Raw genomic sequence first — 27,353 nt, forward strand, 5'->3', positions numbered from 1 at the left:
AGTTAACTTCTAAAGCTGATGATAAAGGGCAACTGTGATTGTAAAATCAGTTCCCATCCCTTTAGCCTCTAGAAGAGTCTAAAAACAATTTCTCTACCTCCTGCACAGATCTATGGCAGGCTCAGCTGGACCAACAGCTGCCAGGTGTCATGAAAATCAGCACAGTTCAGAGTGCCAATACTTTGGCTTTGAAGTTTTAAAGTTTTAAAGGTGCAAAATGAAGTTTTAAAAGTTTTAAAACAGATAAATATTTTTACTATTATCTCAATTTTGTGTCAGATACTTATGCTTCATGTAAAAGTAAAGAGCATAAAAATGATTGTCAGTTGTGGAAAACGTGAGTGCAGCCAAAATTATTCCTTCCCCTAATGTGAAACTTAACAAAGCAGCTGAGTATAAAATGTGTGAAGAATTCAATTCATCAGAAAAATCCCCATTAAAAGAATCTCCAGCTGGATCAAGCGTTCAGTGGAAAGGAACTCAAGAGCTCAGCACAAAGACCAAAGGTAGACACAGCCTTTGAGGAAAACATGTTAGAAAGAGCTCTGATAGTGAAGAGCTCTTGCCTAGTGAAGAACCAGCCAAGCACAGAGTTTATCAATTTTTCCAGACTGACTTTACCTTGGCAAAGCCCAGGTGGCCATGCTGGGATAGGCAGCTCTCAGGGGCTCTGAAGAATTTTCCATGAAACTTAGTTCTGTGTGCAGTGTTCAAAAGAAGAATTACAGGTACAAGGAAGGTGTATCTGATGTTGTGCAGGAAATTAAGGGAAAAGAATGTGATTCTTAAGATTTAGAATCTGCAAAAGATTCCATTTTGTGCAGTGATTTATAGCGTGGCAGTTCTCGTGTCTCCTTTGTTACCATCTTACTCTTAATTCCCTTTATATACAGAATCATCATGGGTGGAATGGAACAAAGAGGAGTGGGAATCTCTGCAGTAAATATTCCCTGTGTCTGTGCCTGAGGTTCTTCCTGAAATGCCAACAGCAGCAGAGGGAAATTGCCATGGCTCCAGTTTGTGTCTCTGCCCCCACAGATGATGAACAAGTGCTCCAGAGATGCCAGAATCTTAATTTCACTTGACTGCTGCTTGATGAAGCAATGGGAACAGAGGCAGGAGTGGTTGTCTTCTGATTGAAGGGCAGTTTCACCTAGTGGATTATCTTGCTTACTATCACGTTGTTATAAATGAGATGTGCTTATTTTTCTTTTTTAAAAAATTTTAAACAAAAATGCTTACAGTCTGAAAACACAAACTCCCCACGCCCTTTGCAAATAGGGCGAAACTGTAATTTTTCCTTTTTCAACCCTCTTATCTATAAACTGAGCAGGAGTCAGACAATTCCAGCAGAATTATTCTTTGGCCATTTCCTCTGATTTCTCCGTTTACTCCTCCACACTTCTCTGTTATTATTTATTTTCCATAAGGATCTGCAAACTTGTATATCATTTTATTACTGAAGAGATAAGTTGGTAAGCATTTAAGCTTTCCAATACTTGAAAGGAGTTTACAAAAAAGAAATGGACTTTTCACAAGAGCATTTAATGGCAAGACAAGGGGGAATGTAAGACTGTAAGAGAGTTCGGGGATGTATTTAGGTGTTAGGAAGAAGTTCCGTACTGTGAGGGCGGTGAGGCGCTGCCCAGAGAAGCTGCGGATACCCCATCGCTGGAAAGTGTTCAAGGACGTGTTTGAGCAGCACAGCTTAGTGGAAAGCCCCAAGCCATACAATTGGAACTGGGTGACCTTCACGGCCCGTCCCAAGCCCAGCCATGCCCGGACTCCACGGGCACCGCCCGTCCCCGCCCCACCATGGCGGCACCGCCGCCTCACAGGCCGCCACCGCGCACCGGGCGGGCGCGGACAGCCGCCTTCCTATTGGCCAACCCTCAGCCCGTTCTTCTCTCCTATTGGAGGAGAGCAGGCTGTAGGCGGAGACACCCGATGAATGACGGCTGCGGGGGCGAATGGGCGGGCGCGGCCGTTCCTCCCGGCCGGCGCTGGGGCGGGAGCCAATGGGAGCGGCGGGGGGCGCGTGCGGTGCCGGGAGCAGGTAAACAGCGGGGCCGGCCGGGCACCGGGATGGCGATGGGGATGCGGGATCGGGGCCTTCTGCCGGCGGGGGCTGCGGGCTGGGGATGGGATGGGATGGGGCCAGACGGGACGGGCCCGGCCTGGCGAGCCGCGGGGTCTCGGGGTCACCGCGCCCCCAGAGCTACCTGTGTGTGTATATACGTCCATATGTGTGTTCTTATAGAGGCGCATATTGCGTATTAAAAACCCCACATTTCCGCGTGTGTTTGTGTATGTACATGTGCTACAATATCTGTATACCTGTTTCTCCTGGGCGTATCCCGGCTTTCCTTTGGAAGTGCCTCGGGCACACCTTCAGAGGCAGCCGGATTTGTGGAGCGTTCAGAAGGGCGGCAGGGGAGCGAGAACATCTGCATGGGAGCAAGGGCTCTTCTGGCCTCCTGCAGAAACTCTGCCGGCTTGGGTGGGGCTTGTCTCGGGTTTTTTTTCCGCTTTCCTTCAATGTTTGTTGCCTGCGTCTCCTGGCCGTGCGCTGGGATGCACAGGGAGCATCCCAGCCCCGCTCTGTGCCCGTGTCCCCTTGGGGGCCCAGGGAAAGCAGGGAAAGTTCCCTGGGACACGGGAACTCAGCCCCGACACACGTGTCCTTGGGTGTCCCCAAGTGTCACCTCCAGCCCCTGCTGGCTCTGAGGTATTGGGACCAGTACTGGGACCAACTTGTGTGAGAAGTTCTGCTGGGCTGTGCTGCCTTTGTGCTGTGACAAGGAGTTGGCTGATGGAGTATTTGGGCTCGGTGCTGGTGAAATAATCCTTCTGAGCCTGATTTCAGCTTTGGGGCTACATCTTGTGCCTTTCTTGTGGGGCAAGAAAAAGCAGTGCTAGTTCAGCCAGAATGTAGAAAGAAAGGTACAAATCTTTACAACTTCCCATAGCATCTCGTGTTTTGTTATTTTTGTGTTCTGGGGGGGCTGAAATTGGGTGGTATTTGCACACTGAGATGGTGTGTTCCAAGTCCCATATCGTTTTAGCAGTACACCCATTCTGACTTTGTTTATTGGCAAGAACATGGAAATCCTTCCTGCTAATCTTGGCCCCACCACTTCTGATTTCTTAAAAGATTATTTCCTTATCTTCATATTTACCAACTGCAGTGGTTGCTGCAGCCAAAACTCAGGAGAACATCAGGCTGTCAGTATCATCCCAAAGCTTTCTCTTGATCTAAAAATAACAAAAATACATTTCTCTCCCTCTAATTGTCATCAAGGAGAACAATATGGATAAGAAGAAATTCTAACTCTCAAGTGGATAATTAAGTATTCTGCTAGGCTATAGCAGCTATTCTGTGCTGTATATTGTAGTGGTATTATTTGTGATGGATGAAATGCAAAGCAAAGGATTTAGATTGTTTGCAGCATGAAAATAAAAGGCAAAGTGAGGATAAGTCTTAATGTTAGTAATTGGCCCAGTTTAATCAAAATCCATCAAGCAGCTTTTTCACAGTTGAGGAAAGAGGTTCTCGCATGAAGGACATCTGGAAAGAAAATCAGTGATTCCTGCTTCCCTGCAGGATTCACAAGAGTGCTGTAAAGCAGGATTAATTGTATTCCCACCTCAGCTTCTCTAGGAAGCACTTACTACTGGCCTAGTTTTTGTCCCCTTTCATTTTTGCCATACAGTTTTGAGATTTGGGTCATTTTGCTCTTAAGCATTATATGATTTTTTTGAATGGGACCTGATGATTTGAGAGGCAGAGAGGAGAACCTTGCCTGATATAACTTAGTGCTTCAGTTTGATAAAGGCCTGGGACATTGTTTAATGTATTTAGTAGATCAAGCTCTAAAGCTTTCTGTGAATACAAATACAGCTTATGTTTATCTCAGTCCTCCATGTTTTCCATTCCTGAGCTGTCCTTCCCCCTTTTTCAGCTCAGTCTAGAAAAACAGTCAATATGCACAGATGTATTTGCTGTCATAGAAAGCTCCCTTGTTTTCCATTATGGTGTACGCAGCATCCTTTTGGCAGGCAGAAATCATCTCCACAAGGCCCTTTCCCTTAGTTTAAGTAGTGAAATGAAACCAGAAACAGTGTGGCTTTGTAACACACCTGTCTTAGCTGCCCTGTGCTCTGTGGCTCCCTTTTTGTTTGTCAAGCAGGTTTCCAGCTTTCTGTTCTTTCCCTCTGCTCAGCCCAAAGGGTGCTGTCATGCTGGGCACGTGTGTGAGAGTGACCAGGCTGGTCCTTCCTCCCCTGGAGGACAGCTTGCTCAAACCACAGCTCTCTCTGGCAGCCAGCACAGCCTTGGTGCCAGTTCAAAGTGCACCTCTGATGAATAAATAGTGCCATTAGACAAAATCCCTGGTGGGTGTGAATCTGCTTGCTGACCAGAACTATCATGGCACCTTTGCATGTCCATGTCCTTGCTGGGGGAGCATAGGAGAAAATGCCCTTAAAATTGGCTGTATTTCAACATGAGGTTATTTCTTCCAGTGTAACTGTGAAGGTTAGTAATTGGCACAGTGGTTTTGCTATTGGTTTAACTCCTCCAGTGGGCATAACTGGGGTATTGAAAGTAGGCTAACAGGATGTCCCTTCTAAGTCCTCTGCAGAATTGCTCTCTTTAGGTAGCAAAAATGATTTCTTAAGTAATGTGAGAAAAAGTTCTTCGGTATTTTTATTGAGTTGTTGAAACCTAAATATTGGTCCCAAACTCTCAGTGAGTATATCTTTTTTAATTTCCTTCCTGGTCTCTGACATGAGCAGAAAGTTTTGAGAGTTATTTAAATTCTATAGGTCACAGATCCTGTGGCGTGCATAACTTAACCTCTTCCTCATCCAGAAGTATATCATGATTGAAGGACTTCATGTATCCAACTTCTTTGAAGACCTAAATCCTTTAACTGGAGCAGAATCTAGTGTCCCGACTCAAATTGTGTGCTCAGTCAAAAGAGCATGTTAAGCATCCAGAAAGGAGATCTTGGTCTCTGTGAGAAATAAGCACACAAGTGTTAAGCAGCTCACTCAGTAAGAACATGGGATTACTATGAAGCTGACAAGCCTGGTGTGAGGGTTAGCCCTGCTTCTGTTTCCCATAACTGTACCACTTTTATCACCAAAGGAGGAACAAAATGATATGAAAAAGCAAGAGAAGCCAGGGGAGGAGCAGATGTCTGAAAAATGTTTCACTTGGGTGGATTGATCTGTTGTTCTAAAATTTCTTGAAGGTGCAGATGTGTTGAGGAGGCCTGTGAAAGAAAGCGGGGGGTTCTCTTACTCCTACTTCTTTCCTTCCTCCAAACTGAATTTTAGTTTCTTTAGTGAGAAGCAAGAATATCTCACAGATCTTGAAAGTATCTACTCTGATGTCAGGGAGTGCTGGTTGGGCTGTGAATGTATGATTCACATTTAAGTGACTGTGTCCAAATCACGTGCCTTCTTCAGCTTCCTCTTCTATTTCCTGAGACACAGGAGCTTGGGTAAGGTTCTGTAGAGGAGAGTTGTTCTGGTAGAAATAACTGCTTACAATGCTTAGAGGTATGGTTTTGCTTGTGGACAAGTGGCTGAGTATCAGAAAGTGATTAATTAATTGCTTTGTTAAGCTGACTTAATAAATGCTAAAAAGAATTTTCCTATTAGTTGCATTTATAACTTCCTGAAATCCCAGTTTTAAGGCTGTTCTGTGGTATTCAGGGAAGTGCACCTTCTCCCTCTGGTGTCTAGAAAAAATTGCTATTCCTTTCCTTTCTGTACTCTGTCACTGCTTTGCCTGCTTTTTTTGCATAGGTGAAAAGAGGCCAAGTATTTCTAGCCCCCACATTTATTCTCTATGATTTTGCCCATCCAAGTAGTTTTGCTTTTAATCACAGTAACAACATAAGGAAAAACCCACAGGTGGCTCTCCTAAGGAGATTGGTCATCCCTTGCTATGCAAACCTCTTCATTGGCAAAGAGAAGCACTGTTAATAAAATTCATCTGGTTAATAAACAGTCATAAGACAGCATGTAGCTCCTAATTAGTGGCTTATGTAAAGCTGAGGCTCCAGGTTACTAAGAAACTTCTGCTCCTTGCTGATGCTCACGGGAGTGTTGTGTAAGAGCTGAGCCCTCTGAGCTTTCTGACAGGCAGCAGTGTGTCAGGTGAAGCTGTGCCAAACAAACACTGAGTGCTGCGAAACCTCCTTGGTGGAAGGTAAGGTGTGCTGATGGGAGAGGGGAAATAGAAGCAGCAAGTGTGAAAGCTGTGGTAAAGAAAAAGCAAGTTTCTTTAGTGCTGCGTTTTGCTGATATCCATGCTTGCAGCTGAAGGGATTGTCATGCCTGGGTGAGGGCAGGATAAATCTGCTCTTGGGAGAAGATGGAGCTACACGGTGTGCTGGGGCCTCCCTGCTGGAATCTGCTGAATCCTCTTCAGATTTCCAGTTATTTGCAGTGTGGTGTTCACTGTTTTCTTCCCCTCTGCTCTGCTTGTCCCCGCAGCCCTGAGTAGTGCTTGGCCGTGCCCTCGTGAGTGCTCCCTTGGAAAGTGGCGATGATCACGTTCATGAACAATTCGGACAGCGAGGAGGAGCCCTGCAATGAGAGAACATCCCTGATGTCTGCAGAGAGCCCTCCAGTACCTTCCTACCAGGATGGCCTGCAAGCCTCAGCAGCAGGGGAAGCACAGGCACATAGGGTAGGTGTGTGTCCCTCATGGGGAGCGAGGACATGGGGTGTAGTGACAGAAATAGTCCTGCTACCCCCTCAATCCCTCCTACCACACTGGACTCTAGGATTGGCTTTGATTAGTGCTTTTTCTCTGGTGTCACTCTCAGCCAGCAGCAGCATTGCCTGTTGCCATTTCCTCCACACTGACTTTTCCCTCATCTTTACCTCCATATATACTCCTCCCTTTTCCTTCCTTTTGGTAAAGATACAGGCTTTTAATCAGGACCTGATGCACATATGACTGTTGCAGGATATCCTTTTTAGCCTTCTTGTTTTGCCAGATACCCTTTGTCTGCTGTGGTCAGATGCAGCTAATGTTAGAACATAATCCAGTCCAGCTGCCAGCAAAGCAGCAGGATAAAGCAAGCACAGCATTGTTGGGAGAGGAGGAACATGTCAAGCTTTTTTCACCTCAGATGACATTTTTTCTATTTCATTCTGTGCATCTTGCCCTTCATATTCCTGTCTCTCTCTATATATCTGCATTTGAAGACGTCCTTAGGTACTCATGGGATTGGTTTAAAAATGCGGTTGCAACCTGTTTGCAATGGGATTTAATGGACTTTCTAAAAGTATTGTTTCTATTAGGACTCAGCTGCTATGCTGTGGTGGCCTACAGCAGTCTTGTGAGATATGATGGACTCAAGCTGTTAACACAAAGAAAAGGAGCATCTTACACATTTGCTAATGTTTCTTTTCAGAAGAGGCGAGCAGGCAGCAGCCGTGGCCCAAACAATACTGCTGGTGGAGAAATGTCTGGCTCGGGTATTCCAGTGAGAGAAAGTGCCCTGGAAAATGAAGAGGAGGAACTGACTCTGAAATATGGAGCAAAGCATGTAATCATGCTCTTTGTGCCTGTCACCCTTTGTATGATTGTTGTCGTCGCCACCATAAAGTCAGTGCGCTTCTATACGGAGAAAAACGGGCAGCTGTAAGTGGGGGCTGCAAACAGCACGACTATGTGGGACCCCCTGCTCACACACACACTCAGTGCATGCACACTGCTTCCTTGGCAGGCTGGGAGAACCTTTACACAGGTAAAGGTGGCTGTGGAAACATGCAGAATGGTGACTAAAGTATGCTATGTTCACCTGTGTAAGTTTTTCCCATACCTGCATTATACTGATCCCTTAGTGCTGTTGTTTAGGGTGCCCTGAGTGAGGCCTGTGAGCAGCATAGTAATAATGCTGCTTCATTCTGCAGCATAAAAGGCCCAGGCTGAACTCCTAGGCTGTTCACTCACTAGCTGGCAGTAATCAGCATGTTCATTTGGATGAGTGTCTCATTTCCTGGTGATAATTCTGGTTCCTAAGGACTCATGTGCGAGGTGTGGATACGTAATTCCATCCAGCTCCTGCTGACAGTGCCTGGCTCCTGGGGCCTGGCTCCTGGGGCTCTGTGCTTCACATATGAGGTGGAAAAAGGGGGACTGGGGTCCCTTGAACTGAATCAAAGGAAACAAAATGGAGGAAGAGGTGTAGGGGGTGAGAAGGGATTAAAGAGTCCAAGACTCTCCTACCAACTGTGGAAAGAAAGAGTGTCCCCCATTTACAGCACCTGGGAAGTATCCTTCTAATTATCATGGAGAGGTTCCAGAGCATGCAATAAAAATTCATGACCTGCAAAGCACTTACTAAAATAAAGTCATTTATACTCTAGCTCTTTTTGCTCAGAGCTCTTCCAGCCACAGCTGCTCTGTAAGAATGTGCTTTTGATAGAGACCACTAATCTTTAGTTGATAATTAACTTGAGCCCAGCCCCTTCAGAGGCTACATCTCATGTTTGCTGTCCTTGGCAGTCCTACCTCCCTTTCTTTCCCACACAAGAGAGGTCTGGCTTTATCTGGGACAGATGGTTAGAAGAGAATATCTATAGTTTATATGGCTTTTGCTTTATCCTGCAGGATCTACACCCCTTTCAGTGAGGACACCCCATCTGTGGGCCAGCGTCTCTTGAACTCGGTGTTGAACACCATCGTAATGATCAGTGTCATCATTGTAATGACCGTGTTCCTAGTGCTGCTCTATAAATATCGCTGCTACAAGGTAAAGCGTTCGTGCCAGAGCCTTTTCCACCTCTGTGCTGTGAGCCTGGGATCAAATGGGCCTTGCAAGGCAGTGAGAAACACAGCACTGCACTGGCTCATCCTCATCTTGGGCACAGCAGCAGTCATGCTGTGCAGAAGTCTTTGGCAGTAGTGATGGAGCTGTGGCTCTGAACAGGTTTTCTTGTCAGGATGGCAGGCTCTAAAAAAAAGAGGTCTGCTACTTTGTGTTAGTCAGGTCTGAGTTTTCTGAATCTGATCCAAATGTTTTGCTATTTGTACTTATGGACTAAGTTGTACCATATGCTGTGAATGTCTTCTATTAAGACATTTTAGAAAAGCTTTGTGAGAACTGGTATTACTCCTGCCTGTGGAAGCTCTGGTAGAAGAGCACAAGGCTTGGAGGGAAAGACACATTCAGGTTCTATGGTTCTCAGGGAGTTCTTATATGTGGTACCAGTCCAGCATTTGAGCTCTGTTTATTCCTGCTTTTTAAACTTGTCCCAAAGACAGAGTTTATTTTACAGCCTTGGGCAAACCCCTCCTCCTTCCTAGCAAACAGCTCACCTGTATGAGCTAGCAGGCAGTATGGATTCCCATGAAAATGCTTAGGCCAGAGACTGGAAAAAACCCAAACCAACTAAAACCCTAAGAGACAGAATACAAAATGAAAGTGGGAGAACTGGGAGGAACTGGCTATCATGACCATATGGCTTCAATGACCATAGGGAAGGCAGGGACACTGGAAGAGGAATGCAGAAGGAAACTATTGGGCTGCAGTTCTGTGACCTCTGCAGGGGTAACAGCCCCTGCAATCACTGTTTCTTCTTGCCCTTGATAGTTCATCCATGGCTGGCTGATCCTGTCCTCCTTGATGCTGCTCTTCCTCTTTACCTACATATACCTCGGGTAAGTGGGAATGGTGCAGGTAACCTGGCAGTTCAGGGCTCCTTCACCTCTTTGCTGAGAATTCCCACTTTGAACAAGAAAATGCATGTGTCCCCTTCTCTGAATGGACTTTTAAGTGTTGTTAGAAGAAGATAGCTTTCTTTTTCAAAAAGTGGAAAAGAAGTTCTTTAATAGTCAGTGCTCAATTTTATAAAATTGAGTTGGGAAGTGCTAGCATGAACATGAAATGAACAGGCTGAATCTTGTGGTACAGAGCCCTGGATTATACACTGAGAAGCATGTGGAAAGGCACTTGATGTGCCAAGTTACTTCCCTGATTTGTCTTTTTTCTTAGACAACATTGTTTCAAGCTCATTTCCTTAGCTCCCAGCTCAGGTGAAAGGAAACGTTTACTTGTGGGTGACATTTGTTAAAGCATTTTCATTTTTAACTGTGAGCATATTGTAGCTGGTGGGATAACACTGACAGGACTTTTTAGCTGAAGCCACAGGCCTATTCTCATTTAAGATTTGAAATCCTGCCTGCTCAAACCCTTGGAATTGCTGTTGAACTGAAGACTAAGGTAGTGTGGTGCTGGTCTGTAACACAGCACATCCATTTCATGCAGGAGGAACAGAGCTCAGAGCAGCAAGTAGCCAAAGGGCAGGTTCCCCTTTCATGATGAGATTTGCTCTATTATGCTTCCTCCTGATGTACTTGGGGGTTGTTCTGTTTAACTACAGCAGTGGGATGCTTTGCATGTCACTTGCTTTCACTGCTTAGCTAACTTTTCTTGTGGTATTCCAGTGAAGTATTGAAGACATACAACGTGGCCATGGATTATCCCACTCTGTTCATAGTCATCTGGAATTTTGGAGCTGTTGGAATGATTTGCATCCACTGGAAAGGTCCCTTGCAGCTCCAGCAAGCTTATCTTATTATGATCAGTGCTCTAATGGCATTGGTGTTCATTAAATATCTACCTGAGTGGTCAGCATGGGTGATTCTAGGTGCAATCTCCATCTATGGTAAGTCTGGGTTATGACTCTCAAGGTGTGGCTCCTGGAGAGGTTACTCTGAGGCAATCTCAGGACTCTGTATGTCCTTAAAAAAAACCAACTTTATGGTGTGAAAAGCTTTAGAAAGTGCCAGATGGGCAATTAATTTGACTGCCTGCCTTGTCTGTTGCTAATTGTTCATGTAGTGTACCTCAAACAGGTCTTTCAAAGTGGATCTCCAAGTCAGGGAAGGACTGAACCTCACCTATCTGCATGGTAGGGGTGGTTGGATTTTTATCAGTACAGACCTGACTGTCTTGCAGGTTTTGTTTATTGTTATCAAGAGATCATGGATTTTGGTATGAGTTATAAGTTTCAAGAGAACCTGCAGAACAAGAGGGAGGAGATCTGATGGAGGAGAGAGGGTGGCAAAGGGCATTCATTCATACACAGAGCCAGTGTACATAGTGATGGATTGTGGAATGTGAACAAAGCACCCCCACTCCTCCTCTAATTAAATTTAACATCTCAGTGAAATGCTGCCATCTGCTTTCAAAGAACTCGTGGTATTCTCAAGGGGCTTTTTATAGGATTAGCACAGTGAAAACTCTTATTATTACATTAAGGCTTGGAGATAGTATTTTAAGTGAACAACACTTTCAGGGATTAAAACAGCTAGAGTTATGCAAAGTGGTGGAAAGTGCCATTCAGGAAATCATTTGGTTTATATGGATAGATGTAAATTTGAGGGGATAATATCTTCTTAAAGATAAAGAATGTAAAATATGCATGACAGTTCAAGATGAGATTGGTCCTTTTCTTTCTGCAGATCTGATGGCTGTTCTCTGTCCCAAGGGGCCACTGAGAATGCTGGTAGAAACTGCACAGGAGAGAAATGAGCCCATTTTCCCTGCATTAATATATTCATGTGAGTAAGATTACAGTGTTAATGGTTTTAGCCAGATGAAACTCTATTAAACTATTTCTGTGTCAAAGCAAAGAGCACTGTCTTAGCTACCTTCTTGCCTTAAGAATGGTGCCCAATTATGTTTTGGAACAGACCATTTGTAGAAAGCCTTATTTATCTGCTAAAATGTTGCTAACTCTAATTAGCCAAAGGGAGTCCTCATTGTGAAGCTGAATGTTCACAAACAGATTTGTCCTGTCACGAATATAGTGCAGAATATGGCCCTTTTTTTCTGCACACAAAACCCTGTGTGAGGTGGGCAGCAGTGTTTGCCAAGTTCTGTGATGAGGTGATGCTCACTCAATACATTTATTCATTGTGTGTATGCTTTACTTTAAACGTGTGATGAGAATCCATGCTTCCTGCAGCCTCCTCTTGCCCTCTGTACTGTACAGATGGCACTGCTTAGAATATAATTGCTTTACTGTTCATTGTTTGGCTGCTCACTTTGCAGAGGGCTCCATTCAAGTACTGCTCTGCAAACAGAATCAATCATCTCTTCCCTGGCTTTCTTGGGCTATTTAACTACCAAGGTGTCTGGTGCCCCTATCCAAAGGTATCCACATGCTTAAGATAAGATTGTTGGAAGGCAGGAAGCACAACACTCATGGGACCTGAACTCAAGTGCTTCATGGACCTCAGTGACTTTTTCATTACATCACTTGGAAGATGAAGGGCTATTCCCAAATGTTTGGTGCTAAACTGAGGATGCCTACAACCTGACTTTTTTTTTTTTCTTCAAGCATTTAATGTTACATAAATGCTTTTATGTGTTTCAAGCAGAGTGTCAGTTCACCTCATCTGCCTTCCTTTTACAGGAGATTCTGTTACATTGACCTGAGACAATCTAGATGAAGTCTCTCACATGCTTTAGTTAACAAACAAGAGTTTTCCTAAAGGAGAATTTAGTTTAGCAAATAATAAACACTGAACAGAAAGTTCTTGTGCAGAATGTCAGTGTCTCCATTGCAAGACTACACTCTGTGATTCCCTCTAGATGCAAAAAACATCACCTTGTCTGAGTTCATCATGGAAAAGCAGGCACTGTTTTTGCTTTGGCTTATTTTGTTTAGCTTAGCTTCTATAAAATCAGGGAGACTGATGCACACTTAAATAAAAAGCCAGTTTGAGTTCTCTTCCACTGATTTTGGAATGGTTTGCATTTCTTTTTAATTTAGGGATCCCAAGAATAAACCCCCAAACATCAGTTGCTATTGTAAGGAAAACAAAAATATGCAGTATTTTGACAGGATGGAACCACAACAGGTAGAGAGAAAACTTGCATTCTGACAACTCCTGCAATCCCTTGCTTGTGTGCTGTATCTTTAGCAGAACATGAATAAGCTGTGTTAGTTAACCTCTGGTTACCTTTTGTATTACCATCATTCCCTGAGAAATTGTTTTCTTTGAAGAGAAGAGCCAGAAATCAGAAAGAAAACAAAGGAGTCAAGGACCCTAGTTCTGGAATTTTGCTTTCTTTAACCCACAGAGAAGATTATATTGACTCTTGTGTTCTGGGGCTTTCTTAAAACCTGAATGGATGCATGGCCTTGGCTTTCTCCCACCTTGCTGTCTCAGAGCCTAGGGAAACCAACTGTTTTACAAGAATTTACAGGGGCAAGGTAGGATTTTTAGGAACAGCTAAATACTTATTTCCTCTGAGCTATAGTGGCCAATGTTTTATGCGGCTGATTACTTTCTTTCTTCCAGCTGCTATGATGTGGACAGTTGGAATGGCAAAGCCAGACACAGCAGCAAGAGGACAGAGCCAGCAGACATGGGATGCAGGTTTGTTTGCATGTCTCTCTCCCATACACAACACTGTCCTACAGAAATAATAAATATGTTTGAGACTGAATGTAGACATAAGCCCCCATATCTTGATGGATGAAATTTTTTTTCAGTGTTGTTACTTGCAGAACTCAGTGGCAGTGGTAGGAAGCTCCAGTATTCAGGTCACTTTATTTTAAAAAAACCCCAAACAAACAACAAATCAAATAGAAGTGTTGTTCAACTCACATCATTGGTGTACTGAAGTCAAAGCTGAAAGTGGGCTAGTGGGGGGTCATTTTTCCATACTGGGGGTGGTAAATGACAATATAGGCTCCTAAATATAATGCTGATGAGCTGGAGAATTTCAGTGTTGCATTCAGACCGGTGCCCATGGAGTGCCTCTCTGTAAGTGCAATATGGCTCACCCTGCTAAAGAAAAGAAATGTCTTTACCCTTGGGCAAAGCCTTGTGTTAAGACAGTTACTCACCAGTAGCTTTGTTGATTCAAGTTTACATTGTAGCTGGTTCTGCAGTAATTTGGGTGCCTTTGCTTTTATCTTCTTGTGGTGCAAATTAAACTGCACTTTTAAGGTGATTGAATAAAATCTTACTTGCGGTTTTGGGAGGATTTCCCTTCTAGTCCTGTTGTACTTCAGAGATCACAGTACCTTTGAATGTTAAAGCAATAAATGTGTGCAAAGGTTTGGTAATGGAACGTGCTGCTTATTTCAGGATGAAGCAGCTGACGTACTGAGGAATGGCAGGGACGCAATCCTGCTGTGAAATGGGGCACAGAGCAGGCACACACTACATGCTGAGGGGTACAGAATGCTCTGTGGAAGCTCTGTGTCCCAGGTCACAGTCTGCTTGAACCTGCAGCAGCTGCAGCCTGTCAAACTGACATGGACTGAAAAGTTTGTAGGAGCTTCTGAAAAATAGGAAATGTCAGATAGTCATATATCACAGACTGGCTGCTTCTGAAAGTACTGCCAAAGGCTCTATCAGATGTGCTTTAGCAGAGAGGGGAAAAAAGTTGAATTTGTGCACAATGAAATGTGTCTGCTTTCTACATGTGAACAGTCAGCTCCAACATCAGTGTGACTCAGGACTTCTCTCATAAATGGCAGTCCTCTTAATCATCCATTTTTGTTGTATGACTGGTTAGGGAATACCTGAGCACCTCCATCCCAAAGGTATAACACTGTGGGAGTGCATATTAACTTTAGGGTGTTTTCCTTGTCATTCTGGCCGTGCAGAGCAATGTTAGGTCTCACTGTGTACGTTAAAGCCATTGAACATCTGAGTGGCTGCCAGAGAAGCTGTGAACATGCACCCTTCCATCTGTTCCAAACAATAACACACAGGTTTCCCTCAAAGCTGCTAAATGTCTCAGCTTCAGCTGGTCCTGATGGTCACACCTCCAAGAGACAAAGGGCTTACCCATTGCAGGGCAGCTTCACAAGAGTGTGGATTTCATGGGCTAAAACATGTTATAAACATAGCTGTCTCTTGTGTTTCTTTTTTTTTTTTGTAATCCACTCTTGGACTGTTTTTGTGGAACCAAGCTGAGGATGGGAGAGAACACCTCAGGAGCCCTTCACATGCAGAGTCTCAGATGTCAGAGACGAGGAGTCCTGTTCCAACCCACCCCATCACTTCTTTAGAGGAGCTCGAGGAGGAGGAAAGTAAGGGAAGCTTTATGCCTTGTTTTAAATGTGGTCAGAGCCTGACATTTTTACTCTTTGTAAAAGAGTACTCTTTTTACTGTTTACTCTTTTTAATGTTTGCTATCTTGTTTGGTCTAATCACAGTTAATTTGAATAGTAGTACTTGCTGAGCAACGAAGATCTGGAGTCTGACTGTGTGTTACCTCTTGCTGCTGCACAATCTGTTTTGAGATTGTAGTTCCAGTGACATCTGTTGGCTACTTGTACAGTTTAAACATTTTCTTTTCCCTGTCCTTTTCTGTCCTTGTGCTTCCTCAGCTGATCATTTGTAAAGCAGCCCAGGGAAACACCTTAGAGAATGAGAGAGGACAAAAGCAGTCAGCCTGCTAGGGACTGTGTGGGTCCAGGCTGGTAGCCAGTACTCTTCACTTGCTACCCAGAGGGCAAGAATTTGTTCAGGAGGAAGCAAAACAGGAGGCTCAGAATTAACACTTGTTTTCTTTTTCCACTTCTTTCAGGGGGTGTGAAGCTGGGCCTTGGAGACTTCATATTTTACAGTGTGCTTGTTGGGAAAGCAGCTGCCACAGCTAGTGGAGACTGGAATACCACACTGGCCTGCTTTGTAGCCATTCTCATAGTAAGTGAGCAGCTTTTAAAAGCTCTGTCACACTCTGTTCAGCACAGAAGTGTTGCCAGAACTACCAGCAGCTGAGCATTGCTAAATGAGCCCAGGTAACCTGTTGGGTATTAGGAATACTCTGTCTCTAGGCTTTAAACAGCCACCACAGAACAGTCCAGACTAATCAGAGCAGAGCCAAGTGTGGACATGGTGGGGGTGAAACAGCCCCAGAGAACTGCTGGTGTGTTTGCTTCAACTACAAGAGTCAATATTAGGAACTCCTTACTGATTAGCAAGTGTAGTTAAAAAGGTTAATTCCATTATGCTAAGGGGAGCTGATAGATAAGAGGGTGAAGACCTATCTTACTCTACTATTTGAACTGGAAAAAATGAGAAGGAAGGGGACTTAGATCCACAGAAATGATCAGTAGGAGCAGATGACTAACATACTGTAGCTGCTAAAGAGTTAGTCCTGCTAGGTCTAATGAAGACACAATATTAAGCTTCCACCTGAGTGGAAAATAATTACTATGCTCTTGCTGTTTACCTTAACATCCTCATGGAAATTAACCAGAAAGACATCAGCAGGATTTTCAGAATGTAAAAGAAAATGTATGACTTTACCCTTCCTGGGCCTCTATTTTCCTACTTAGATCCCAAGGCCAGTGCAAGTGACTGTCACTTGTGAAGACTGTGCATCAAAAAGTCTTGATAGTGATTATCTTTTCCTTCTGCTTTCACTCAGAGTCAGGATTGAATGCTCAAGAGACAGATTTCTTGTTCAGACTTGGTTGTTCATTAAATCTTATCTTCAGTACAGAGAGTTCTTCAGCACTTCTAGCTATCAAGCCAAAAGAGAGAAAATGGAAGTGAATATAGCTGGCTACAAGTTCTTTTAAAGGCTCACTATCCAATTAAAAGCTAACATCTATATTATTTATACTTCTGACCCAATAACAAAACACCTGTGACCCACAGTGCAGCAGCAACTATCCAGTCCAAAAACTACTACCTGAAATCATGAAGAAGGAACAAGAAGGAAGAAAGAGAAAATGCCCAAGAACCTCCATCTTGTCCCATGCCTATGACTAGATTCTAAAAGCCCCAAATTCCAAGCCCTTCACCATGTGAAATGACACATTTAATTCAAACTGCACACCAGTGATTCTAAGTCCATCACTCAAATTTGGAAGCTTTCTCCAGGGCCTCAAGTCAAAAGCAGTGTTCTCTTGAGGGTCAGTGTCAGAAAGCACTGAAAGTTCAAAACTCCCAGGCTTCAGGGTTCCAAGAAAAAAGCATGTGAACTAGGATTGAGCTGCCTTCACTGGCGTCTGTTCAGTGTAGCTTCCCAACCCCAGTGGTCAGAGAAACCCATAGGATCACCTAGCTCCATATGCTGCATTCCACCATGGGGTCCCTTTGCTGGGGGAAATGTTTTTGTTAAAAACTTAAAACTTGTTCCCTCTCCTTTCGCAGTTTTATAATCTTGCTTCTGTGTGGCTTTCTGCTTCCCAAAAATGTCCCTCCAGTTTCCCAGCAGTAAGCACACCTTAAAAGGGAGATGGGATTCAAAGAGCAGGTGTAGGCCAGATACGGTCCCTGAGAGAATAAGAACAGAACTACAGGCTCAGGTGGATTGTGAACAAGTTTGCAATCTAGAAACAACTGATTTAAAATAAAATAATTTTAAAAATCTTATCTGCTGATCTTTAGCTAGTGGATAATTTTGGAGCCCAGTGTCTTTGAAGTTTTGTCATTATGGAGGAAGTAAAAGGGGTTCTGATGAGAGAAGGAATTAATATCTAAAGGCATTTAACCATAGTATCTACCCAGAATATACAACAGCTGCCTCCCATGCTGCAAAAAGCAGATCTTGGCCTGCTATCCAGAAAAAACCAGAACTCAGACATTATAATAAGCAATCCAGCCAAAAGAACAGCAGTAGATATTTGATTTGGTTTGGGTTTCGTTTTCTTTTTTCCTCTTTTTTTTTTGCTTTTTCTTTCTTTTTTTACCCCAAGGGACCTTGTAAACTGAGAATGTGTTATAAGTACATCTTGCTGTGTATTAGAGACCTTCAGTGGAACTTCTATCTGTGCAGCTTACCAGGATTTAAGTGCTTTTGTCTGCTGGATCAGTACTTCATATGGCACAGAACAAGGAGTAGGATATTGTGTAAAGAAGTTTACCTCTTGGGGTCAGCTGTACCTCTGCATTTGCTGTTTATACCACTTTCTCAGCAGACAGCTGTGCTCAAGACTGCTGAGGAAAAACATGGCCAACTTGTGCGAGAAATGAAGCTGTGGGCAAATACACATCTGCTGGTAGCTCAGGCTGGCTTCAGTGCTCTACAGTGCCTATATACATATATATATATATATATATATACACACACACACACACAGAGATAATTATCTGTATATTGCCTTGTTGGTGACAGATGTATTTCTGGTTGTCTTATTACTATCTTCTTGTGTTTTTTATTCTCTTCTCTTCTCTCTGACAGGGTTTATGCCTAACACTTTTACTACTGGCTGTTTTTAAGAAAGCACTGCCTGCTCTTCCCATCTCCATCACCTTTGGCTTGATCTTCTACTTCTCGACAGACAACCTTGTGCGACCATTCATGGACACCCTGGCCTCCCACCAGCTGTATATTTAGAAGTGGGAGTTAGAGGATTCTTTTTCAAGCTTTGCTGTGAAGTATGGTACAATGTTTGGAATAGGTCATAAAGTTTTTACACTTAGTGCCATATATTTGTAAGGAAAACACTAATTCCGTGACATGCTGTGTACTAAAAACCTAATAGTTACGTGTTGAACTGAGATTTTTCACAGGACTCTTGGTGAAAAGCCTGGCTCTTTGCTGATGTCAGAGTGTTACTTTTATTTTATTTGATGTGCACAGTGGCTGTTATGAGCCCAGAAACCTGTATGTAGCATGGAACACTGGAGAGGTGAGAGGTCTGATCTTCCAGGGGCTAAGTAAGGTGTTTAGCCCTGAAACTGCAGTCATCTTTAACCATACTCTAGAATTTCTAAGTCTTCACACATTTGAGTGCAGTACAAACAAGAGGTGCAAGTGATTGGAAAAGCACAGCTGGCAGCATGCACAGAGTAATGTGTGAGCCATTAGAGAAGTGAGGTTGAACTTCCTACGTTGGCTGCTGTGCACACAGCACCTGCTGGAATTGCCCCAAAGGCCCATTTATTCTGACCTTAGTTAGACATAGTGAGCCAAGAGGGATCCAGACAGGATGTCAGTGGTGGGATGTGTGAACATCAGGCTCCTGGCTTTGAGCACATCCACCACTGCAGCAAGCAGCTGATGAAGGCAGGACTGCCCCTTCCAGTGCATCAGATCCTCAGCGTGTGGAAACAGATACTGCTCTCTCCTCCCAATGCTTTATTTCTTAGGAAATATATTTCTGGGTTCCATACTACAATCCTGAAATGACCCTAAGGTGGAAATGACTGAACAACTCCAGTAAATCAGACCTGTAACTTACTGTGTGTGTTTCTGGTCTCATTTCTGTGCATTGTTGTAACTACTCCAAAGGAGGATTTACCTTCCCTTTTTTAAGAGGTCCTCTCTTACACTGACTGAGACTTGGTTTACCTAGGTTTTTGTACTGTTTAAAGATTATTTGTTTAATTACAATTTTAAAAATAGCTATTTAGTGTTAAAGGGACTCTTTTGGAAATATCCAGTCATAGTTTATATCAAAATATTGGGGTGCAAACTTCAATCTCTTGTTACATTACTTTTAGGAATAGCTATACACCCTCAAGTGAGTTCATTAAGAAAATCACAATGCTTGATGCTGTGATTAAGAAAATCATAGTGCTTGATATCAGTAAAAAAATACATAGGACAGACTGAACCTTTATGTTTTGTCCACTCTTGAAAATAATTTTATTTCTACTCTTTGAGTCAGTTTTTCAATAGTTGCCAAAGTTCTGTGATTTTTTTCTTTTCTTTTTACTTGTGTCTGTTACTCAAACAAACTCAGTTTTCTTTGACAGCTGATCAGTGTCAGTAAATGTAACATGCAAGATTTCATGAATAATGCAATGTCATTGAGAGACATAGAATTTAATTTCTGGAAATACTTTTTAGCTAAGGCTTTGAATTACACATTTTTTATGTAGTGCTTTTTCCAGTAGACCTGTTCAAGCTCATCTGCTTTGATATTTAACAAGAACATCACACAGGTGATTCAGACTAATTTTTAAAAAGTGCATATGGGTTTTTACAAGGGGTGTGTGTATGTGTATATGTGTGTGTGTGTGTTTCAGTCTCAGTCTGGACAAGTCAGTAACTCTTGGTCTTTGTTAGTTTCCCGTCCTCATTTCTCACATTTGCAATGTTTGGACTTAACAACTGCAGACAGTTAACTGTTACTAAAAGATATTTCCTTTGGAAATGTAAATCAGTAGAGCTTTGTTTGCTGATTTTTAAGCTTTATGTGAGAATTGCTTTTTCTAATTGTTTGTGTTTGTTTTTTCAATGAAAACAGTTATGGGGCCAAAACAGACTAGAATCACTGGGAAACATGATTTTACTTTTTGCACTGCATGGTGTAGAAAGGATGTGTGTTATTTGTATATACTGAAAGAAAAATCCTGCTTGGCTTCTCAGGGTTGTAGCTTATTGTTAGAAACTATTTCTATGAAAGCAGAGTTGATACTTGAAGAAACTGGGAGGGGAATCTTCACACATTGAAGGATCACCACTGGTTTTCTGCAGATACCTGCTTGCCAAAGACTGGCCTTCCACTGACCAATTCTGCAGAACTTAAAAGAATTTTAATTTAAAAGGTAACGGAGCAAGAGATTCTGGCAGTGCAACAGAATGTATTGTCCTGATGAGTGATAGGAGTATATGGATATACTGGAGTGGTTGTAATTGTGTACAAGTTCATATGTATTTGTTACAAATATATATTTGTGTTTGTGTGTGCATATACACACAGACACACAAATTTTAAAATTACGTGGAGTGATTTCTCATCTCTTCAGATGTTTTTACCTGTGCATGAAGTGAAGTTTTTTCTGTGATATTAACATTGTGCAGCATGGCCTAAGATGTGAAATGCAGAGGGCAGGATTTACCCTACTCACAGCTGGCTGCTACATGAGATACTGACTCAGTGACCTGGCAACTTGAATCAGCAAAGCATTTGTCTGCCTCATGTTACATTAGTGTCACCTTGCTGCATGCTCTGAAGAAATCCTATTGTTCCCCCTGATGTGCATCCCTGAAAAAGCACAGCTCAGGTACACTGAGGTGACACCATCTGAAGTCCTATAGGAGGTGCCATGTGTTGGCATTTTCCTGTGTGATCCAGGTCACACTCACCCCTGCTCTCCAGTATGAAATGAATGTGTCAGTGCATCTAGTCTCAAATGTAGCTTGGGCATACATCAGTCTTTAAGATCTAAGATTGAAGCCAAGTCCATGAACAAAAATGTAGTTGTGAGCCTGCCTAATGCAACCTCCTCAGTGAAACTTTTGGTGGGAGGTCTGGGGTTTTGTTTAAGTGTCTGCTGTGTGTCAAAAACTGGAGATGAGCCCTGTCCTCAGAGGGTGCACAAGAAGCATCACAGTCATAATGAATAAAATAGAAACAGGATAGTCCTTGCGAAGCATACAGCTTTCATTTGAAAATGAAAATGACCATCTCAAGGTCTCATTCATAATACCTGAGTTCAGGCTTTGTTCTTCCCTTCATAGGTACTACTTCCAGTTAATCCCACTGTGTTTGCTTTCCTCTTCCTTGTAACTTAAACGGGGTTTTGGTTTAAACTGAACGTATAGTTATTTTTCTTTATTGTTTCTCTCAGTCCCTGATCTCTGTTTCTGCTTTAGAGATGCTCCTTGGCAGCCACGGGAGGGCAGTAGATCTATGTGGAGAAGTACCAGCCATTTTAAAGTACTCTGCCCTGTGCCCCATATCTTCCAGAGAGGCTGAAGGCCCTGGAATATCCTCATGGCAGGAAAAGAAACTGGCAGGCTGTAGTTTTGGCCCAGCATGGGAGAGACTTTCAGTGAGAACAAGCTCAGGCTGAACCAGAATTCATTTAAAACCAACTATTTTCAGTGTGATGCCATGTTCAGCACTGCAGTCCTGGGTGAGATGCTGCTGTTACATTACACAGTATACTTTGTTTGGGTTCTCTGTCCCTTTTCTTTTTTTAATAAATCATCCAGTCTTAGTTTCATTCCTCAAAACCCCCAGCATAAGTCAGGGTTTCCTCTAGGTATTGCTAAATTCAATTTATTACATAAATAAAGATTTCTTCTGAGCATCTTCAAGAAGGAAAGGAATAATTATACTTACTGATTTGCCATTCTTCCTCTCACTTCCAGTCTCCTATCCCAGTAGGTCTTGTTAATTTGGTGGGGGGGGAAGCACACAGCTGTCATTCCAGGTTTTGGCACTGAGAAATCCAGGGACAAGCTAGATAATGTTGGATGGGGCTTTGAGCAACATGGTGTAATGGCATGGCGATGAGGTTGGTAGTGGATGGTTTTTAGGGTCTCCTCCAACTCAAACCATTCTATGATTCTCAGTTGTTTGTGTCCTCAGGAGGACCAGGGGGTATCTTATTTTCTTGAACTCAGTTGTTTTGTAAGAAAGCAATCTGGAGAGAGGTGGTATCTTTGCCAGAGGTTCTCCCACTATTTGTACACCCCCAACAGACACTGTATTCCTCATTGAATTTACCTTTTCTTCCTCTGCCCTCAGTCAGGTAAAGTGATGTGACCTGTTCCTATTCTAAAAGTGGGAAACAAAGCAAGAGACTAAATAATGGAATCATAGAACAGTTTGGGTGGGAAGGGACCTTAAAATCATCTAGTTCTAACCCCCTTGTATGGGTAGGGACACCTTCTACTAGACCAACTTGCTTTATCCAGCCTGGCCTTGAATACTTCCAGGGATGAGCATCCACAGCCTCTCTGGGCAACCTGTGCCAGTGCCTCACCACCCTCAGAGTGAAGAATTTCTTCCTAATACCTAATCTAAACTTACCCTCTTTCAGTTTGAAGCCATTCCCTCTATCACCTTGTAAAAAGTACTTCTCCCTCTTCCTTTAGGGCTCCCCTCAGGTACTAGAAGGCCACATGACCATGCTGGGTTTGAGGTTGGATACATAAGGAAGGTCTGTCCACATCAGATCATGGCATCAAAAACCATCACACAAGTTACTGTTACTTATTTTTTACATATTGCTTTGCTGCAGATTTGCTATTACCCACCTTTTGCCACTCTAAATGCAAGAGGTTTGCCCTGAGCACTGAAAGAGTTAAGCAATTATGAACTATTATCTTCTTTGTGCAACACATTTGACAGGTGCCCAAGAGCACAATTTGGGAGGTGTCAGTACTCAGCATTATTTGTGGCTCACTGTTAAAAAGATATAAATAAACAGAGACTTTGAAGTGGAACTAGCTAAACTCCTTGATATAGAAACCTGAGACAGGTACAGGGCCAAGTAGATGGAGTGGAAATTTTCCAAAACTGGGAACTGTTTGAGCCCTATCAAATGCAGCGTGAGGTAAGTGACAGCTCCCACGGCCAACTGGGGATTAGATCTGTGCAGAAATAAATGCCAGGAAGCCTGGCAGTCCTGAACTTGCCTTGCAGAAGGGGGTGGAGTAGGAAAAGCATTAGGCCTATTTTCTCCTGGATCACTGGTTTCTATGATTTCAAGGAGACCTTGGTCACCCTGGTATAAAATATGAGTAACTCCACTGCTAACTTGCATTTAAGCAGATCAGGAACAATGAATAAAGTGAAAGTGTGAAAAACTGATCCAGCCTATTTAACTTCTGCCATGCCATTTTCAACCTTTACAAAGCTTAATACAAGCATTTGAAATTCTCCCTGACTTCACAGAGCTGCATCTGTCTATGAAAGAATATGAATCTTCTTTCAAAACTGGTGTAAGACAAGCAAGATCCCTGGAGCTGAAGGATTATTTTAAAAGCTACTTATCCTGTGTACCAACAGTTAGCAGCAATAAAATGCCAGTAGCATTAACAGAACTGTTCTAAACAGGAATGTCATCCCTTCAAGCCAGAAAAGACACGCTCTCTCTTTGAGCCCCTACCAAATACAGTCTTTGTGATATTGAAGTTCAGATTTGAGCTATTTTTGTTCTCCAGCTATTGTCCTAATAGTCTTCCTGAGTGTTCTGTGAGTTTCAAGAGGCATGAAAACTGTTTAACTTTCTTCTTTAATATGGAAAATAATTGCCCTGATTTCTTCCCCTGTGTGATTTGGGAGGGCAAGCAAGAATGAAATGGTAAATGCACCAATGAGGACTTAAATGGGATGGGAAATTGAGGGCATTTAGCATGTAAAGGGTTAAGGCACCTTCTCTGCTACTCTTGTACAAGCTACATAACACTGTCATGAAATAGGAGCACTTCTGCAGAACAGTGAGAACATCTGTATTTCAGAAAAGGACTAACATTTCCTATGCTGGGAAAGCAGACCACCAGCTGAACTGAAGCCACAGTTGCTACAGTGGTGGATGGTGCAGGGTGCAGTCCCTGTCCAGGCTGCCTCCTTACACACGGTGTCTGCTGGGACTACTGAAGGAAAGGCTCATCTTTGTGCCTACACCTTGGGCTCCTCCATGCTAAGATATGTCACAAGTGTCTGGGAGCTGATGGGAGAGTGAACCTGCAGTGCTGGTTCTCAGCACTGCTGTGCCTGAAGACAAAGCCTTTTCCCTGCACACTAGCACAGAGCACATTGAAATTACCCTGCTGTGCTTCCACTGAGGCTTTCCAAACACTTCTTTGGGCATCAGGAGCATGACAAAGCACAAGAATGCCATTAACACTATTTTACAGATAGGAGCTGAATAATTTGCTCAAATGAAGGGCTTAACCTGGATGTCTGGAGAGTCTCTCAATCAGTCACTCCTTCCAGAGTCTCGTTAATTGCTGGTGTCTCTCTCTTAGTTGCACTCTGGTACGTGTCAGTCAGGATGTTCTGCCACCAGTTGGTCTCTCTGTCCAGGTATGCAGACACAGATGTAGATAGCAGAGCTTAGATTATGCAGTCCTGCTCAAATTGCTTCTGGAACTGGATTGATAGCCACAGCAAAGCAGGAAAAGGGTCAGTCAACATCCAAAGGTAGCAGCAATCCTACTTTCCCATACTGGTTTTGTCTTTTGGTTTTTTGAAGCCACAACATCCCTGCAAACTGACTGCTAGAAATAAATTGTCCTGACTATCTGTGAATCATCGTCTGGCAAGTGGATGGTGGTTATGAGTTTGTCCATTGGCCACACAGGCACTCAGAAACACCCTGCAGCTTTCCATGTCTCCGTCCCACACCTTGCTGTGTTTGGAACAGCAAGGCAGGAAGCCAGGAAGCCAGAACAAGTACTGGCTTTTAGGGCAGTGAAAGAAAACACAGTATCTTGGGGATGATTCCAGGCTAGGGCAAGGTGGCTGACTTCTCTCCAGCTCTGTGAGACATGGCAATGCCGTGCCAAAAGCTGGGGAATGGCTGAGTTTGGCACCACACTTTGCCATTAACCAGCAGAACTATGATGACTAATGTAAATTCTTAATTCCAGTAAAGTGTTCAGAAATAACCCTGTTTCTCCCATGTTCTCTGGCTCCAGCTTGCCTTCCCATTTAGAACAATTCTGCCAAAACTGTTCAGATAACCCTTCTGTCCTTGGCAAAAGGCTTTTCAGAGCAGCTAAATGCAGGCAAAGGACTTATTTCTGTTTGCCTAGCTTCAAAATTAATTTGGCATGTTTGCCCAGGGGGGTAATGGCTTTGCCAGTTATCATCTGTAACATGACTCCTGGCTGGAAGCTACAAAGAACTGAGCCTTTCCACCTTGTCTATGCAGGATCAATTGAGGTACATGTAAACAATCAGGTGCCAAGGAGAGAGAGCAAAGCACCAAACTATGCAAGCAAATGCAATTTACAATGAGCAGAAACAACTGATTTGTCTACTTCAGACAAAGAAGAATTACAGACTGAACAATGTTTAATGAGTTCAACAGAGAAACAGAAATGCCATATTCTTGAGGCACACAGCTCTAATCAAGATACTGCACTCTTCATCTCATTCAGAATGACTTTGCTCAACACTCATAAAACAGAGCTGTTGTGCAACACAACTTGAACTGGCAAGTATGATATTGTGAATGTTTTACTACATAAATTGCTAAGGTGGCAGGGGCAATGGTGCCTGTCCTTGCCCTGCACTGTCCCACACACTACCCAAAGACAAGGATTGGTATCCCTTTCTTCTATTTAGTGCTTGTGTCTGTACCTCTTCACCTGGCACTGTCCTTCTCATGTATTCCACCTCCAAGGGCTCACCTCCAATTTCCAAAGCACCAGGACTCACTTGGCATCCACATGGTGAAGTCTGGAGGAGAGGTGGGTGGTGTGAGGCACAGCCACGCCTGGTGTGGTGGTGTTTTCATGGTGCACAGCCCTTTCTGGCAGCCTCCTGTCACTGAGGAACACGGAGTAGCTTAGGCTTGTTGTGGCTTGTTACCACCTCACCCTGACAGTAGCACCCAGTTTTGTTTTCTTTCATCATCCTTCCTTCCCCAAAGCAGCCCCTTTCTGGGTGATACAGAAAGGAGGGAGGTGTGAGCAGGGGCACAGAGAGGCAAGGCAAAACATAGAGGACAATAGGAAAGTTTTTATGTCTTCTTCACCCTCCTCTTTTTTCAATTAGGGGACAAGACAGCCCTTCAGCAGTCCCCTCTCCTCCACAGAACCTGCCATCTACCTCTGCTCACCTCCTCCCAGCCAGCAGCCCCACTGGCATTCCCTGCCCTCTCCAGCTGTGCAGAGCAAGGCTGCTCACCGCAAGCTCCAGAAGGAAAAGAGGGGTGGGAACTATGAAATTTCTCTGTGGTGACCAGTGACATGACCTGAGGGAATGGCATAAAGCCATGTCAGGAGGTGTTTAGGTTAGATACCAGGAAAAGGCTCTTCAGCCAGAGGGTGGCTGGGCACAGAAACAGTCTGCCCAGGGAAGTGGTCACAGCACCAAGCCTGACAGAATCCAAGAGGTGTTTGTCAGTGCTCTCAGGAACATGGGGTGATTCTTGTGGAGTCCTGCGCAGGCCCAGAAGTTGGACTCAATGATCCTTGCAGGTCCCTTCCAATTCAGCATATTCTGTGAGTCTAGGAAATATCTGTCCTGCTCACTGCACTGTATCTTCCACTTGGACAGAATATATTCATCTTGAGAACTGCCACAGCACCCCATTCTGACAGCACTAAATCATCTTAAAATTAAAGTGCTAACTGCAACGGCATCTTGTCTCCGTCCCTTTGCAGTGAGTGGAGAGAGAAAGAGGAAGGACAAGTGCAATGAATGCCAGAATGCTTTGGGATGAAAATACACAGTTCAGAAATCAGAGCAGTACTAAGCTTAACAAAAATAGCTCATCATTTGGATCCTATGATGATACTGGATGTGCATCTACCACTTACTGAGTCAGCGAGATGCCATTTCTCGGACAGCTCTTGCTCTCATTCTTGGCCATAATGCCATATAAACAACACATTGTACAAACAGCATCACTGATACATGTCAAAGCTTTGAAATACCTACAAGCCAACCACTAAAACCAAGCCATTGGTCAAGTG

General features: G+C 43.5%; 1 protein-coding gene and 1 long non-coding RNA gene across 7 annotated transcripts in view; one reads left to right on the top strand and one right to left on the bottom strand.

Annotated features, from left to right (window-relative positions):
• Nucleotides 1–1,976: 1,976 nt before the first annotated feature.
• PSEN2 (presenilin 2) lies at nucleotides 1,977–20,690 on the top strand. Its single transcript, XM_056487082.1, has 11 exons — nucleotides 1,977–2,056; nucleotides 6,511–6,706; nucleotides 7,440–7,669; nucleotides 8,642–8,783; nucleotides 9,624–9,691; nucleotides 10,478–10,698; nucleotides 11,498–11,596; nucleotides 13,346–13,423; nucleotides 14,974–15,093; nucleotides 15,594–15,712; nucleotides 18,201–20,690. The coding sequence occupies exons 2-11, from the start codon at nucleotides 6,563–6,565 to the stop codon at nucleotides 18,354–18,356; spliced, it is 1,377 nt and encodes a 458-aa protein (XP_056343057.1). The 5' UTR covers nucleotides 1,977–2,056; nucleotides 6,511–6,562; the 3' UTR covers nucleotides 18,357–20,690.
• LOC130250920 (uncharacterized) overlaps nucleotides 3,484–27,353 on the bottom strand; it is a 28,886-nt gene continuing 5,016 nt past the window's right edge. Inside the window, exons 3-5 of one of the 6 annotated variants that reach the window (XR_008840063.1) lie at nucleotides 16,319–16,535; nucleotides 13,332–13,461; nucleotides 4,401–5,018 (exon numbers count right to left, since the gene is read on the bottom strand). This is a non-coding gene — a long non-coding RNA (uncharacterized LOC130250920). Of the gene's footprint in view, nucleotides 6,604–10,691; nucleotides 10,775–13,331; nucleotides 13,462–16,318; nucleotides 16,536–25,781; nucleotides 26,203–27,353 lie in introns of those variants that run through there. The other 5 variants (XR_008840061.1, XR_008840062.1, XR_008840065.1 and 2 more) reach the window with 5 other exon arrangements.

Source organism: Oenanthe melanoleuca, chromosome 3, assembly GCF_029582105.1.
Source record: "Oenanthe melanoleuca isolate GR-GAL-2019-014 chromosome 3, OMel1.0, whole genome shotgun sequence".
Taxonomy (NCBI): Eukaryota; Metazoa; Chordata; class Aves; order Passeriformes; family Muscicapidae; genus Oenanthe; species Oenanthe melanoleuca.